A 12,254-nucleotide genomic window follows, 5' to 3' on the forward strand; every position below is an offset into this window, starting at 1 on the left:
AGTTTTGTTTCTAAGATCATTTTCACAGGCATAAGCAATAGCAGCAGCAGTAGGTTCATTCATGAGATAGACTACATCGAGATCAGCTGTTTTCGCAGCTGAAATTGTTTCTCTTCTTTGATATTCTCCAAAGTATGCAGGAACAGTAAGAATGATGCTCTTGACTTTTCGTTCGATCTTCTTTTCAACCTGTTCTTTAAAGTGTCGAATAAGATAAGTATAGAAATCAGAAGGAGTAATATCAAAGGTCATATTATCTGATTTGAGAACGGCTACTGGAAGTCCTTTCTCGTTTGGTTCAACTGTGAAGGACCATGACTTGATACACTCTTGAACAACAGGATCATCATACTTTCTTCCCAATATTCGTTTGAGTTCGTAGGCTGTATCCGGTTTTCCTTTGTTATGTACAGCAGCTTCTCCAAATATAGTTCTTTTGAAAGTAAAACTAATAACGGAGGGGAGAGTATTGGCACTAATGAAAGAAAGTGGATGTACCGTTAGATCCTTAAAGTAGTAGCAACAAGAATTGCTTGTTCCCAAATCCAGTGCAATAGTCTCTTCAATATCGTATTCAGGCATATAAAGGATAGAGGAGAAAATAACTGACTATTTACCTTTAACTGATTACAACAAACAAGAATAAGCTCCATGGACATTCAAATAAGATTGAATATTCGACACAGCATTTTCATAATCTTCTTCTATTGCGTTTTCTGCCTGGTCAAACCAATCACTCATCTGTTCATAGAATTCAGTAGCTTCACTTAATACATCGTCATCATCTATAGTATCTAACAGTTTATGAAGAGCATCAATCATCTTGGAACACTTATTACGGATTTGAATGAGTTTCGTTTTTTCTATATCCGCTTTAATGCGCCCTCCATCGATATCTGTTAACCACTGATTATTGGTTACAGATAAGTGAGCAGGAATACCATTACAGAAGGCTTTGAACGATACTTGACAGAAAGCATCCACCGTAGCCACAAGTTCCACTCTAACTTCTCCTTTTGGTTTCTGAGGAATATTATCAATCGTAAGTTCTCCATACTCATCATTCTCAGAGTATTTCATTGAATTACCTTGAGCAATATGAATGCTGATAAAAGTCTGATAATCCTCATATGTTCGATAATACTTCCTTTGTATGAATGGAAGTCTGGCTCCTTTAGGAACAACAATATCCACTTCATCATTAGGAATTTCTATGACATATTGCATGGGCGAAATGTCGTGAATTTCAATTGATTCAGGAGCGAAGACCTTTCCTTCACCTCCCACAGGTATGTTAGTACCATCGGTAATATCATTCATTCCACAAACCATGTTGTGACCAGCTTTCTGACATACAAAACACATTGCACCTCGAGCTACTGCTTCATCTGGATTGATAGTAGCCTTCACTTCTCGACCACCAAAGAATGAAGTCATTGCATCACGAACAGCAGGAATTCGAGAACTACCTCCTATCATAATCACTTCATCAATATCCTTTGGAATCATTCCTGCTTGGGATAAACAGTCAAGTACTGCCGACTTGGAGCGTTCGATGAGATCTCTAGTAATCCGATCAAATACTTCTCTTGTGACTCCAATAGTGGACAATTCAATATCCAAATCTTCCAAATCGATATCACAAAATTCATTAGCAGAGAGACCCAATTTAGCTTCTTCAGCTAGGACTTGAAGTTTCCCTTTCATCTTCTCAGTCAATTCAATTTCACCAACTTCTTCTTTGATAGAATCTAGAAGCCATTCATAAAGACGATTAGTGAAGTCAATTCCACCCAAATGAGCATCTCCTGATGTTGCAATTACATCAAAACTGTTTGTGACTCTCAGAATACTAACATCGAAAGTTCCACCTCCAAGATCATAAATGAGAATAGTTTTGTTTCTAAGATCATTTTCACAGGCATAAGCAATAGCAGCAGCAGTAGGTTCATTCATGAGATAGACTACATCGAGATCAGCTGTTTTCGCAGCAAAAGTGGTAGCTTTTCTTTGATGTTCTCCAAAGTATGCAGGAACAGTAAGAATGATGCTCTTGACTTTTCGTTCGATCTTCTTTTCAACCTGTTCTTTAAAATAGTTGATGAGATAAGTGTAGAAGTCCACAGGTTTCAATTTGAATGTCTCGTTCTTTGATTTGAGAACGGCTACTGGAAGTCCTTTCTCGTTTGCCTCAATAGTGAAGGACCATGACTTGATACACTCTTGAACAACAGGATCATCATACTTTCTTCCCAATATTCGTTTGAGTTCGAAGGCTGTATCCGGTTTTCCAATATGCTGCTTTGCAAGTCTTCCGATTAGAATCCCATCATCCATAAATCTCAAAACAGAAGGTATAGTATATTCTCCATTCTCAGATTGCAAAATGTGAATGTGTCCTTCCTTAGAGTAGTAGCAACAAGAATTGCTTGTTCCCAAATCCAGTGCAATAGTCTCTTCAATATCGTAGATAGACATGAACGAATGCTTTTTTGCTTTACACAGTTAATCACGGCAGAATCTACAATAATCTGAAGTGTACTGATAATATGGCATTAGACAAATTAATAATTATATAGGATATAAAAAGTGTACGAGTGATTGATTTCTAACGAAAGAAACATCAAAGAAAACTGATTCCATGTCACATATCATAACAGGACTTTGTACTAAGGAAATGATTAAATTCCACCAGGGATGAGCTACTGTGAAATATTTCAAACACTATCTACCATACACACGTTCTTGCCATTGACAAGAGCTTGACTAATCTTTGTACTCTTCATACCATCAGCAGTATATCTTCTACACAATAAACAAAGACAAGAAGAAATGAACAATTCGGTTACATCTTCAAGAACCATAGTTAAATAGTCATCAAATCCCCTCAAAATACCAGAAAATTCGATATCACCCTTTGTAACGATTGTAATGCGTGAGCCGATGCTTTTATCCACAAGTTCTATATTATAATGATTCTAAGGTATTTTTGTTTACCGAGAGGAATAACAGTGGTTGCCATACTCCAACAAAAACAAAACTGCCATTTCTTCTTAGTGTTTGGTTCATGGAAGAAACTACGGATAGGTCAAAACAAGTGAAGCGCTCAGCTGACGAACTTGATAGAGTCCAGGAATCAATGGAGCAGCGGAAACAACAAGTAATTATATTATTTGAAGAGCTGTAATGGGGTAGAAACTGCAGCGAAGGAAAGCAAATATGGCCTATGGAAAGGTTGTGGAAGCCATGAAGAGAAGAGATGCAGTAGAAACAGATAATGCATTCTCAGAGTATTTAAAGGCGGTTGATGGGATCAAGCCAGATGTTCTTGCTCCTTTGTTCCGCTCGCTATCAAAGAAGGAGGATGTTTTATATTTGGATAAATGGCTCTCTTTACTTTCTAGTCGGAACATTGAAATTCCTGAGAATGCATATGTGTGTACGAATTTTGGGATGAATCGACGTATAGGCATTATTCAGTTCTTTGCTGGCATATGCGAGGAGAAAGAAGCACTGAAGTATGTGAATTTGATTCTTGAAAAGGGTTTGCAGATCCGGTAACACTTGGGTGGAATTGTAACGAGTAGTTGTCGTGATTATCTGCCACTACTGAAGAGTGTTTCAAAGAGAGGAGATTTAACATTACTAACAGAGTTGTGTGATCATATGCGTAGCCATGGGATTGAATTTGATGAGAGTGTCTACTGCTACATATTAAATGCATGTATCAATGGTTCCAATCCAGATCAGTTCATTCGTTCATTGAATGAAATGCTGAAAGAGGTGGAAGTGTTGCAAACAGAGGAATCCATTGAGGTATTGCAACGATTTTCATTTTTGTCATTGTTCATATTCACAGTAATGTCTAGGAATCCTCGTTGGGTGTTACGTGAATGTCAGATTCTTAGCTCTGGAGTTTGTAGTGTCTGCGGTAGTACAATGAGTAAGCTAACCTTATCCGTTACTGACAAACGGGACATTGCCCAGAAAGTGGAGAGACTTATTGAATCAAGTAGAAAATCGATGAAATTGCAATCTATAGGATCAAAGGAGAGTGGTCCAGATCGATTGAAGAATTTTCTCGAGTTTAAGGAGTTTTTGAAAAAGAAAGGACCTTATGATATTCTGCTAGATGGAGCCAATATTGCTCATTACAAACAGAATTTTGAAGGAGGTAGTTTTGACTACAACCAAATTGATATGCTGGCTACCTATTTGATCTCCCAAGGATACAAAATTCTAATTGTTCTTCATGAACACCATTTTGGAAAGGATTATACGACTCTTCCTGAGGTGGGTTGTAGAAGATGAATGACAACTAGTCGTGGTTGGAAAAAGGACTTGCGTATAAAGTAGTGAAGGGGAATAATGATGATTGGTATTGGATGTATGCAGCAATGTCGTCTTCGCATAACACCATGGTTGGAATCCTTGAGAAGGTTCATTGATAGGTTTTATCAAATGATCAAATGCGTGATCATTTCTTTCAGATAGATAATGATCCTCGTTTCCAGGTGTGGCGTGAGCACAACCAGATTTACTACGATATTTGGACGAGTACTGAACAGAAGGAGTTCAAATTGATCTTTCCTAAGGAATACACTCAGCGGATTCAGAACTGTGGAGAGTGCTATCATTTCCCTTGTGGTCGTATCGAAGAACATATGAAGTATATCAAGAGTTATCAGTGTCTTGTGGATACAAAGAGGAATCGACGGAACAATTGTCAGGTCTATTGACTTGTTTGGAAGCAACAATGTACATTCCATAGATTCCCGTTATTTGCAATTTCTTCACCAGTGAGTCATATTCTTCACGGTTAACAGTGATATTGTGGTCAATCTTCTCCATTACTACATGTAAGACTTACCATCATTTCCAACACTCTTCGATCGATTTTAGCACAGACTTTCTGTCCATCTTTTGAAAAAAAGATCCTCCGCAGAAATAGACCCCCTTCTCTTGTTGGTTCCTTAGCCTCCGTAAAGCAATTAAGCTTTTATTCTTCTGTTCATGGAGCACATCAAGCTGCGAATTAAGTCATCCAACCTCTTTGTACCGTGGCTTCAAGTTCTTGTATCCGGCTCATGGTCATTTGGATATCCACATATGAACTATTCATTTCTAAACACAAAACCAAAGTAGATGAAGAATGTATAGCAGAAAACTACCTATAATCTATTCCATCGTTATTTCATGCTGAATGTAACAACGTTAGATAAGCAAAGAATGATCCATAACCAGGCTCAGAGATCAAGTATAACCGTCATTAGGTGCTGCCATCAAGGCGCTCACTTCATGGTTATCTCTGTCATCACTGCCAACGGAACAAATCCAAGAATTCCATCCACCTTCTGTATTCCTACGTATTTCTTTCACAATTTAATCTTCACTACTCATACATCTCATAACAAACACTAGTATCATTTGACTATGATGGTTGAGTAGTTAATTGCGAAGGAGGTTCTTTCTCCTTCTGTGTTTCTCCTTCATCCTCATCATCCGAAGGCAAATCCTCCAAATCTTCATCTGCAAACACTGTCAATGAAATCTTCACTTCCTCCTCTTCTGCTTCACCTTCTCCAGCAGCTTCAGCTGCAGCAGCAGCGGCTTCAGCAGCCTCTGCAATATTGACAACTTCTTCTTTTCCTTCCTTTGCATTCTCCTCTTCCTCCACTACTTGTGATTCCATCCAGCTACACTTACTGGGATCCACAACTTCATACTCCTTGTTCTCAGCAGCTCCTTCATCATCAACGAACAGATTTGGATTGAAAATGAACAAGGCACGACCACTGAGAAGACGAGCTTCCTTGGAACTAACCTTCTTTTTCTCGCTCGCCTTCTCAATTTCTTCCTTCTCTTTCTATGAATTAGTTCTTTTCGTATCTCTGTACCTTCTTACGCTCCATCCGTTCTTGTTTCCACTTAGCAAAAGTCTCGGGAGTAACAGGAGTCAGATTGGTATGAGGCAACTGTGATCTCTACTATTCATATCTCCTTCTCAGTGATACCAGATATTCAATGTTCTCCAATCGCATCATGTTCTTATCTTGAGCTCGATCTGCTTCACGCATTGCCGCTTCTGCCTCACGTTCAGCACGACTCTTGTACACATATCCCTCAGGAAGAGCATGACGATATTTGCAACTAGTGATGAGAGAGGACACTTTCTTGTACTCAGGACCATTCGGACATTGCCAGAACCAGCCATAACACTCCTTCTCAATAGCATCCAAGAAGTATTTGCAGACAATTTTGGTTGTCGTCTGAGGACGTTTTCCTTCCTTCTGACGCAACACTTCTTCCAATTTGTCTCGATCCCAATCGGCATTCGTTTCTTGTGCCTTTTCATCGCGATGATCCGTATGAATATCCTTCTTTGCTGATTTTCGCGTGTTGAGATTCAGATCATGACTGTATTTACATCTGTCACCCTTATCACAACGTCCTGCTTTGAAGAAAGGACAGAGAACTGATTTAGGATCTTCACCGAAAGCAAGCTAGGAGTTACGGAGGTCGCAAACCAGTACCTTAGGGGCCGTAATAACAGCTTTGAACAGATCGCTAAGCTCCTTCTCTTGCTCTTTCTTGGCATCACGCATCTTTTTGGCCTACAAATCATCAACTTGCCTAAACTCTCACCTCTCGACGTCTCAGTTCTTCGGACTTTGCATCCTAATCGTGAGAGATAATACAGAAACGAACCTTTCCTGTGTACACCTTCTTTACGTTCTGCACATATTCCTGGACTTTCTTACCTATGATAGTATCACAATGTTATGAAGACTACTTTTATTCTTGTTCTTCAAGCCAAAGGTCTTATCTTCCACGAACTTCTCGACCTTTTTCATTTCGTTCTTTGACATCTCTCTCTTCTTTGGAGGCATGATAGGATGTGTATCTACTCAATACAAGCGATTTGTGGTTTTGAACAAATTCCCTTGGATTTCTGTCATCAACAAATAGATTAATATTCTGCCATCCAGAATTGCTTGATATTCTACAACCTAATTTGGGTTTGTTTTCAACAATCACTTTATCTCAACAAATACGAATGGAAGACAAGTTTTCTCTATGTAAAGAGATTCACCAGTTGTTTCTAGAGAATCCTGACTATGGTATGGGGTTGTTTTGAGATCTTCTATTCTAGTCGATTTCCGTTCTCCAGTAAATTGGAAAGAGCTGGGTCTCCTCGATTATCCAACAGTGATCAAACAACCAATGGATTTGGGTACAATTGATGTATTCCTGTTGTTTGTACTTCAGAGTAGAGGAAACTGAAGAAAGAGTACTATAAAACACCAGCAGAATATATTATTGATATGAGACTCGTATATCGGAACTGTATGACATATAATCTAGTACTTAGTGAGATTTTTGTGTCACTATAGGAAGCTACACCACTTTATGATACAGGAAAGAAGTTTATGGAGGAATTTGAGGCATTGGTAAAAGAACGTAATTTGTTTGGTAGCTGAATCACTGTAATGCCTAATGGGTAGATTTTGCTTTCAAATTGGCCACTGTGTACTGATTGAACAAGAGCTGTGATTTCTAGGAAAACAGAAAGTCGAATTGACCAGCTACTACGAGAGATTACTAATTCTTCCGCCGAAGTTAAAGACTGTGTTTTTAACATTCTGCAGACTGTGTGTCCAGAATGCCTAATTCTTGTTTGGACCAGTTTAAAACACTTGAATTCGTAGAATGATGATTTGAACTATACTATCTCAAGTGATGTCATGACTGCTGATGCTCTAGACTATGTCCTTGAGTTTCTTGTTTCCATGAAGTCCTCGTAATCTGTAAAATAGTATTCTGTTTCTTTAAGCACAATTCTCTGTTTGGAATCATAGTATGTGCGAAACTCCTTTGAGGGATGTTTCATAGAGAGGTGCTGTTAACAGATTAATAGAGTGCGAAATAGGGGGATTTCGAGAATGTTCCAAAGTTGTCCCACTTTTATTTGCATAATTTCTTATCTTTAAGGCGTACAAAACTGTTAAAATGTCTGTTCTGGGTATTGACTTCGGAAGTGACGCTTGTGTTATCGGACAGGCAGGAGGAATGGGAGCCGCTCCTGGACGTGGTGGTATTGATATTATTTTGAACGACAATTCAAAGAGACGAACACCGTAATTGTTTTCAATCCATTTGATATCGTAGTTCCATTGTTTCTTTCCAAGATCAAGAGCGTTTCATTGGTGAGCATGCTGAACCTCTGGTAAGTTGATTTGATTATGTTTGAGGGATAGCTCCGCTCGAATGCTAAGAATACTCCATACATGATGAAGAGTCTCCTCGGTAAGAATTTCCACGATCCCGAGGTTCAAGAAGAGATGAAGAAACTTCCTTTCAAGTTGGTTCCTTTGGAAGATGACCATATTGGTATTGAAGTGTACTATGACGGACAGCAGCGTACCTTTACTCCCGAGCAGATTACTGCCATTCTGTTGAATCATTGTGCTGTTCTTGCTCAGAAGGGAAGTAAAACTTCTGGAAAAGCTGAGGTTGTAATTTCGGTAAACTTTCATGAGCAGTAGTAATTGTATAGGTCCCTCCTTTCTGGAATGACACGCAACGACGTGCCATGTATCATGCTTCACAGATTGCAGGAGTGAAGTGTCTTCGTCTGATTAACGAGAATGTAGCTAGTGCTCTGGACTATGGTATATTCCGTAATCTGAAGGGTGAGTTCAGTGATAAGCCTGTTCACGTTCTTTTTGTGGACATGGGTTACACAGCCACACATGCAACTGTAGCTGCTTTTACGACAGGCAAGGTTCAGATTCTATCTTGTGCCTATGATCGTCATTTGGGTTCTCGCTGCTGCGATGAGGCTATTGCCGATTTCATTGCAAAGGGTTTTATTGCCAAGTACAAGAGTGATCCTCGTTCTTCTCCTCGTTCAATGGCAAAGTTGATGGTAGCTGCTGAGAAGGTAAAGAAAACTCTTTCACCTGCTGGTGTGAACAAAACTCCTATTTATATTGAGTGTCTGCATGATGATCGGGATTATCAATCTGAGTTAACATTGCATGATTTCCAAGATATGTGTAGCGAGAAGAAACTTCCTGATCGACTTCAGGAAGTCGCTTTGCGAGCTCTGAAGGAGGCTGGATTAACCGTGAATGATAACTTTATCTGTGAGATTATTGGAGGAGGTATGCGTGTACCTCAGATGAAGTCTGCTTTAGCTCAGGCTCTTGGACGGAATCTTGATGGATTGTCGACAACGTTGAATATGGATGAGACTGTAGCTCGTGGTTGTGCTATGCAGTGTGCTATTCTTTCTCCCCGTATTCGTGTGAAGGCTTATGAGATTGTGGATGTGGTTCCATATTGGATTCGTTGCCACTCAGAAGTAAATGGTCAGACACAGGATCTGGAGTTATATAAGAAGGGTGATACATTCCCATCTTATCGTCGTATCACGTATCACACAAAGGAGGATATTAAACTTCGTTTGGAGTATAGTCCCGAGAGTTTAGATATTATGATGCCTGGTTCCCGTCCTCTCATTGCTGAGACTGTGGTGAAGGCAACGGAGAAAATGAAAACGGCGGAGGATCCAGTGGTATTTGTGAATTTCTGCTTTGATGCTCATGGCTTGTGTTATTTATATAATGCTTCTGTGAAGATTGCACTGCCTCCTGAACCTGAAAAGAAGGAGGAGTCAATGGAAGTGGAGGGAGAAGAGAAGAAGGAAGAGGCTCCTAAAGAATCTCCTAAAGAGGCTCCAAAAGAGGAGGAGAAGGGAGATGAAACTAAGAAGGAGACACCCAAGGAAGAGGCTAAGAAAGAAGAGGCTCCTAAGAAGCCTGAGGTAAAGTATTCGACAGACAGTCTTCAGTCACAAAGTGTTTTCACAGGTCTGAGTGTGGACCAGATTCGTGCAGCTGAACAAACAGAGAAGCAGATGCTTCAGAAAGATGCTGATATTCGTCTTCGGAATGAGGCAAAGAATGATCTGGAGGGATATGTATACAATATGCGTGATCGTGTGAACAGCATGTACAAAGCTTACATTGCTGAAGAGATACGACAATCCTTCCTGACGAAACTTGATGCTGCCGAGAGCTGGTTGTATGATGACGAAGGCTACAACGCCTCTCGTGATACCTTTGTGGCTCGTTTACAGGAGTTGAAGACGGTTGGAGATCCTGTGGTGAACCGTTATACCGAGAGTCAGAATCGTCCAGAAGCTGTTACACAGTTGTCGCAGCGTTTGGAGTCGTTGACTCGTCTGTTAGATACTCCGAATGAGAAGTATGATCACATCACTCCTGAAGAACGGAAACCTATACGTGATTTGATTGCTGAGAGCAAGGCATGGTTAGAAAAGATGCTCAGTGCACAAGCAGAACTGGCCCTAACAGAGGATCCTGTTTTGAAGTGTTCGGATTGTTCTGATCGTATCCGTAATGTGGATAATCTATACAACAAGGTAATGAGCAAGCCAAAGCCAAAGCCAAAGGAAGAAGAGAAGAAACCAGAGGAGAAGAAGAGTGAAGAGAAGAAGGAAGAAGATGAAGGAAAGAAACCAGAAGAGAAAGAGAAGTCTGGAGAAAAGGATAGTGGTAAGATGGAAGAGGAGGAGAAGCCTGAAGAGAACTCAAAGATGGAGGAGGAATAATTATATGTATTTGTTTACAGTGATTTCTCATGATTTGTTACAAACAATTGTTAATTGGCATTACTACGCTTCTGCTTCTCATCTTCAATTTCACTACGTACTACTTTTGTTACTAGGGCATAATAATCTTCATGTACTGTTACATTCTTCATAACTCAAATCAGAAGCAGTTTTTGCAATGACCCACTGAACTAACTGGTCAATTTTTCGTAGATCATTATGTTGCGATGTATGAAACTCAATGTGCTATAAATCATATCAAAACATCTCGATTACTATATCATTATCAGTACAACTCACAGTAACATCCTTTTTGTGCTCAGCATACTTTACATTGTAACGGAACTAAATACTAATCCATACAAGGAACCATCAACGATCTCAGGATTATGAAGGAATAATGTCATAGCAGCAATCTTAAACTCGACCCAATTTGTGTACTTCATTCTAGGGAAATCAGGTTGCACAAATGATCTAAAACTAAGGAGAAAACATGAAGACAAGGAATACGGAAAACAAGTCTATTTCTGTATTCCAAAAGCATGATCTAATCTCTCCTTTTGATTATTGAAATCTATTCGTTTATTTTCCGATTGTAGTGATGAAAATATATTATAGCAAGTTAGCTCATAACAATGTCATTTAATAACCGTATATACGATTGACTGTTCGTTTAGTCGGTGATATTACATCTGTTATTCACGATACAAATAATAACTAGGTCAGTTAATTGTTATTTTGAGTCTAGTTTCACATTTTACAATTTTGCTTTGTTACTCGAGTTTGCCCTTGCTTCCTTGTGTCTATACTCACATTTCCGTTTGTTGCAATGTTAGAGGGCTACATTGAGACTAAAAAATCCATATAATGGGAGAATACTATAAGATGAGTCATCCGATCAAATGATGAAACTCCATATGTTTAGTAGTTAAGCTGCCTAACATTTCATGATTATTATAGAACAATGAAGGAAAGAGCGCCTGACTTCGGAAACAAGATCATATTTATTTTTGAAATGAAGTGTTTTCTTGTTATTATTTTCTGTTTCTATTTAGCTGCTTCAAAATACAGTTACACTGATAAATGTTATCGATTTGGAAAGGCAGTCGATTACAGGAGTTTGCTTTCAATCAGTTTATCACTATATAGAGGATACCTATTATCAAGTTTATGTAAACAGGAAAGGAATTCCTCATAGCAGAGATAAGATCAATGTTGAGAGGTCATATTTGTATAATTACAGTATGTTTTCGTACTACTATCAGTGAAATATATGAATGGAGTTAAGTTCTAGTTATGTTCTTTCTGACTGCAATGCAGTGGACGCAGGATATCAGTGTCTAAGTACATGTGATTCTGTTTGGTTCAAAATCGATAACAAAACCGAAGCCGATTATTATGTTAAGTATTGTGATCCAATCTTTCAAGTGAAGTATGGTGACATAACGTGGGATTTACTGAAGAGAGTAAAAAATAGGAAACATAATTGTACCGGTTCCATGGATCCTTTTGGTTTTATTATTCAACAGATTGGCAAAACAACTACTGAAATCATTGAGATGAGTAAGAAATGAATTAATTTAATTTATCGACAGAAGGGAAAGTGGCTCTTGCT

General features: G+C 39.0%; 7 protein-coding genes across 7 annotated transcripts; 3 read left to right on the forward strand and 4 right to left on the reverse strand.

Annotated features, from left to right (window-relative positions):
* Window positions 1-627: 627 nt before the first annotated feature.
* Window positions 628-2,337, reverse strand: JH06_1707 (hypothetical protein; the record flags this gene model as incomplete). Its single annotated transcript, XM_014672333.1, has 1 exon — window positions 628-2,337. One exon carries the CDS (start codon window positions 2,335-2,337, stop codon window positions 628-630), a length of 1,710 nt encoding a protein of 569 aa, XP_014527819.1.
* A 344-nt stretch (window positions 2,338-2,681) lies between these two features.
* JH06_1708 (hypothetical protein) lies at window positions 2,682-3,022 on the reverse strand (the record flags this gene model as incomplete). Its single annotated transcript, XM_014672334.1, has 4 exons — window positions 2,682-2,702; window positions 2,733-2,805; window positions 2,839-2,962; window positions 2,998-3,022. 4 exons carry the CDS (start codon window positions 3,020-3,022, stop codon window positions 2,682-2,684), a joined length of 243 nt encoding a protein of 80 aa, XP_014527820.1.
* A 117-nt stretch (window positions 3,023-3,139) lies between these two features.
* JH06_1709 (hypothetical protein) lies at window positions 3,140-4,739 on the forward strand (the record flags this gene model as incomplete). The annotated part of the gene is made up of 6 exons (XM_014672335.1): window positions 3,140-3,160; window positions 3,196-3,557; window positions 3,588-3,845; window positions 3,870-4,293; window positions 4,323-4,421; window positions 4,452-4,739. The coding sequence occupies 6 exons, from the start codon at window positions 3,140-3,142 to the stop codon at window positions 4,737-4,739; spliced, it is 1,452 nt and encodes a 483-aa protein (XP_014527821.1).
* A 692-nt stretch (window positions 4,740-5,431) lies between these two features.
* Window positions 5,432-6,890, reverse strand: JH06_1710 (hypothetical protein; the record flags this gene model as incomplete). The annotated part of the gene is made up of 9 exons (XM_014672336.1): window positions 5,432-5,676; window positions 5,707-5,866; window positions 5,898-5,984; window positions 6,015-6,150; window positions 6,181-6,503; window positions 6,534-6,614; window positions 6,646-6,678; window positions 6,709-6,761; window positions 6,794-6,890. The coding sequence occupies 9 exons, from the start codon at window positions 6,888-6,890 to the stop codon at window positions 5,432-5,434; spliced, it is 1,215 nt and encodes a 404-aa protein (XP_014527822.1).
* A 167-nt stretch (window positions 6,891-7,057) lies between these two features.
* Window positions 7,058-7,805, forward strand: JH06_1711 (hypothetical protein; the record flags this gene model as incomplete). Its single annotated transcript, XM_014672337.1, has 7 exons — window positions 7,058-7,121; window positions 7,154-7,245; window positions 7,275-7,364; window positions 7,395-7,473; window positions 7,506-7,530; window positions 7,562-7,676; window positions 7,710-7,805. 7 exons carry the CDS (start codon window positions 7,058-7,060, stop codon window positions 7,803-7,805), a joined length of 561 nt encoding a protein of 186 aa, XP_014527823.1.
* A 205-nt stretch (window positions 7,806-8,010) lies between these two features.
* On the forward strand, window positions 8,011-10,639 carry JH06_1712 (heat shock protein HSP70; the record flags this gene model as incomplete). Its single annotated transcript, XM_014672338.1, has 4 exons — window positions 8,011-8,138; window positions 8,170-8,227; window positions 8,259-8,525; window positions 8,558-10,639. The coding sequence occupies 4 exons, from the start codon at window positions 8,011-8,013 to the stop codon at window positions 10,637-10,639; spliced, it is 2,535 nt and encodes an 844-aa protein (XP_014527824.1).
* A 50-nt stretch (window positions 10,640-10,689) lies between these two features.
* JH06_1713 (hypothetical protein) lies at window positions 10,690-11,085 on the reverse strand (the record flags this gene model as incomplete). The annotated part of the gene is made up of 4 exons (XM_014672339.1): window positions 10,690-10,739; window positions 10,777-10,885; window positions 10,916-10,966; window positions 10,993-11,085. The coding sequence occupies 4 exons, from the start codon at window positions 11,083-11,085 to the stop codon at window positions 10,690-10,692; spliced, it is 303 nt and encodes a 100-aa protein (XP_014527825.1).
* Window positions 11,086-12,254: the final 1,169 nt, after the last annotated feature.

The sequence above is a fragment of the Blastocystis sp. subtype 4 genome (genome assembly GCF_000743755.1).
Source record: "Blastocystis sp. subtype 4 strain WR1 chromosome Unknown seqid_0098, whole genome shotgun sequence".
Classification (NCBI taxonomy): Eukaryota; class Bigyra; order Opalinata; family Blastocystidae; genus Blastocystis; species Blastocystis sp. subtype 4.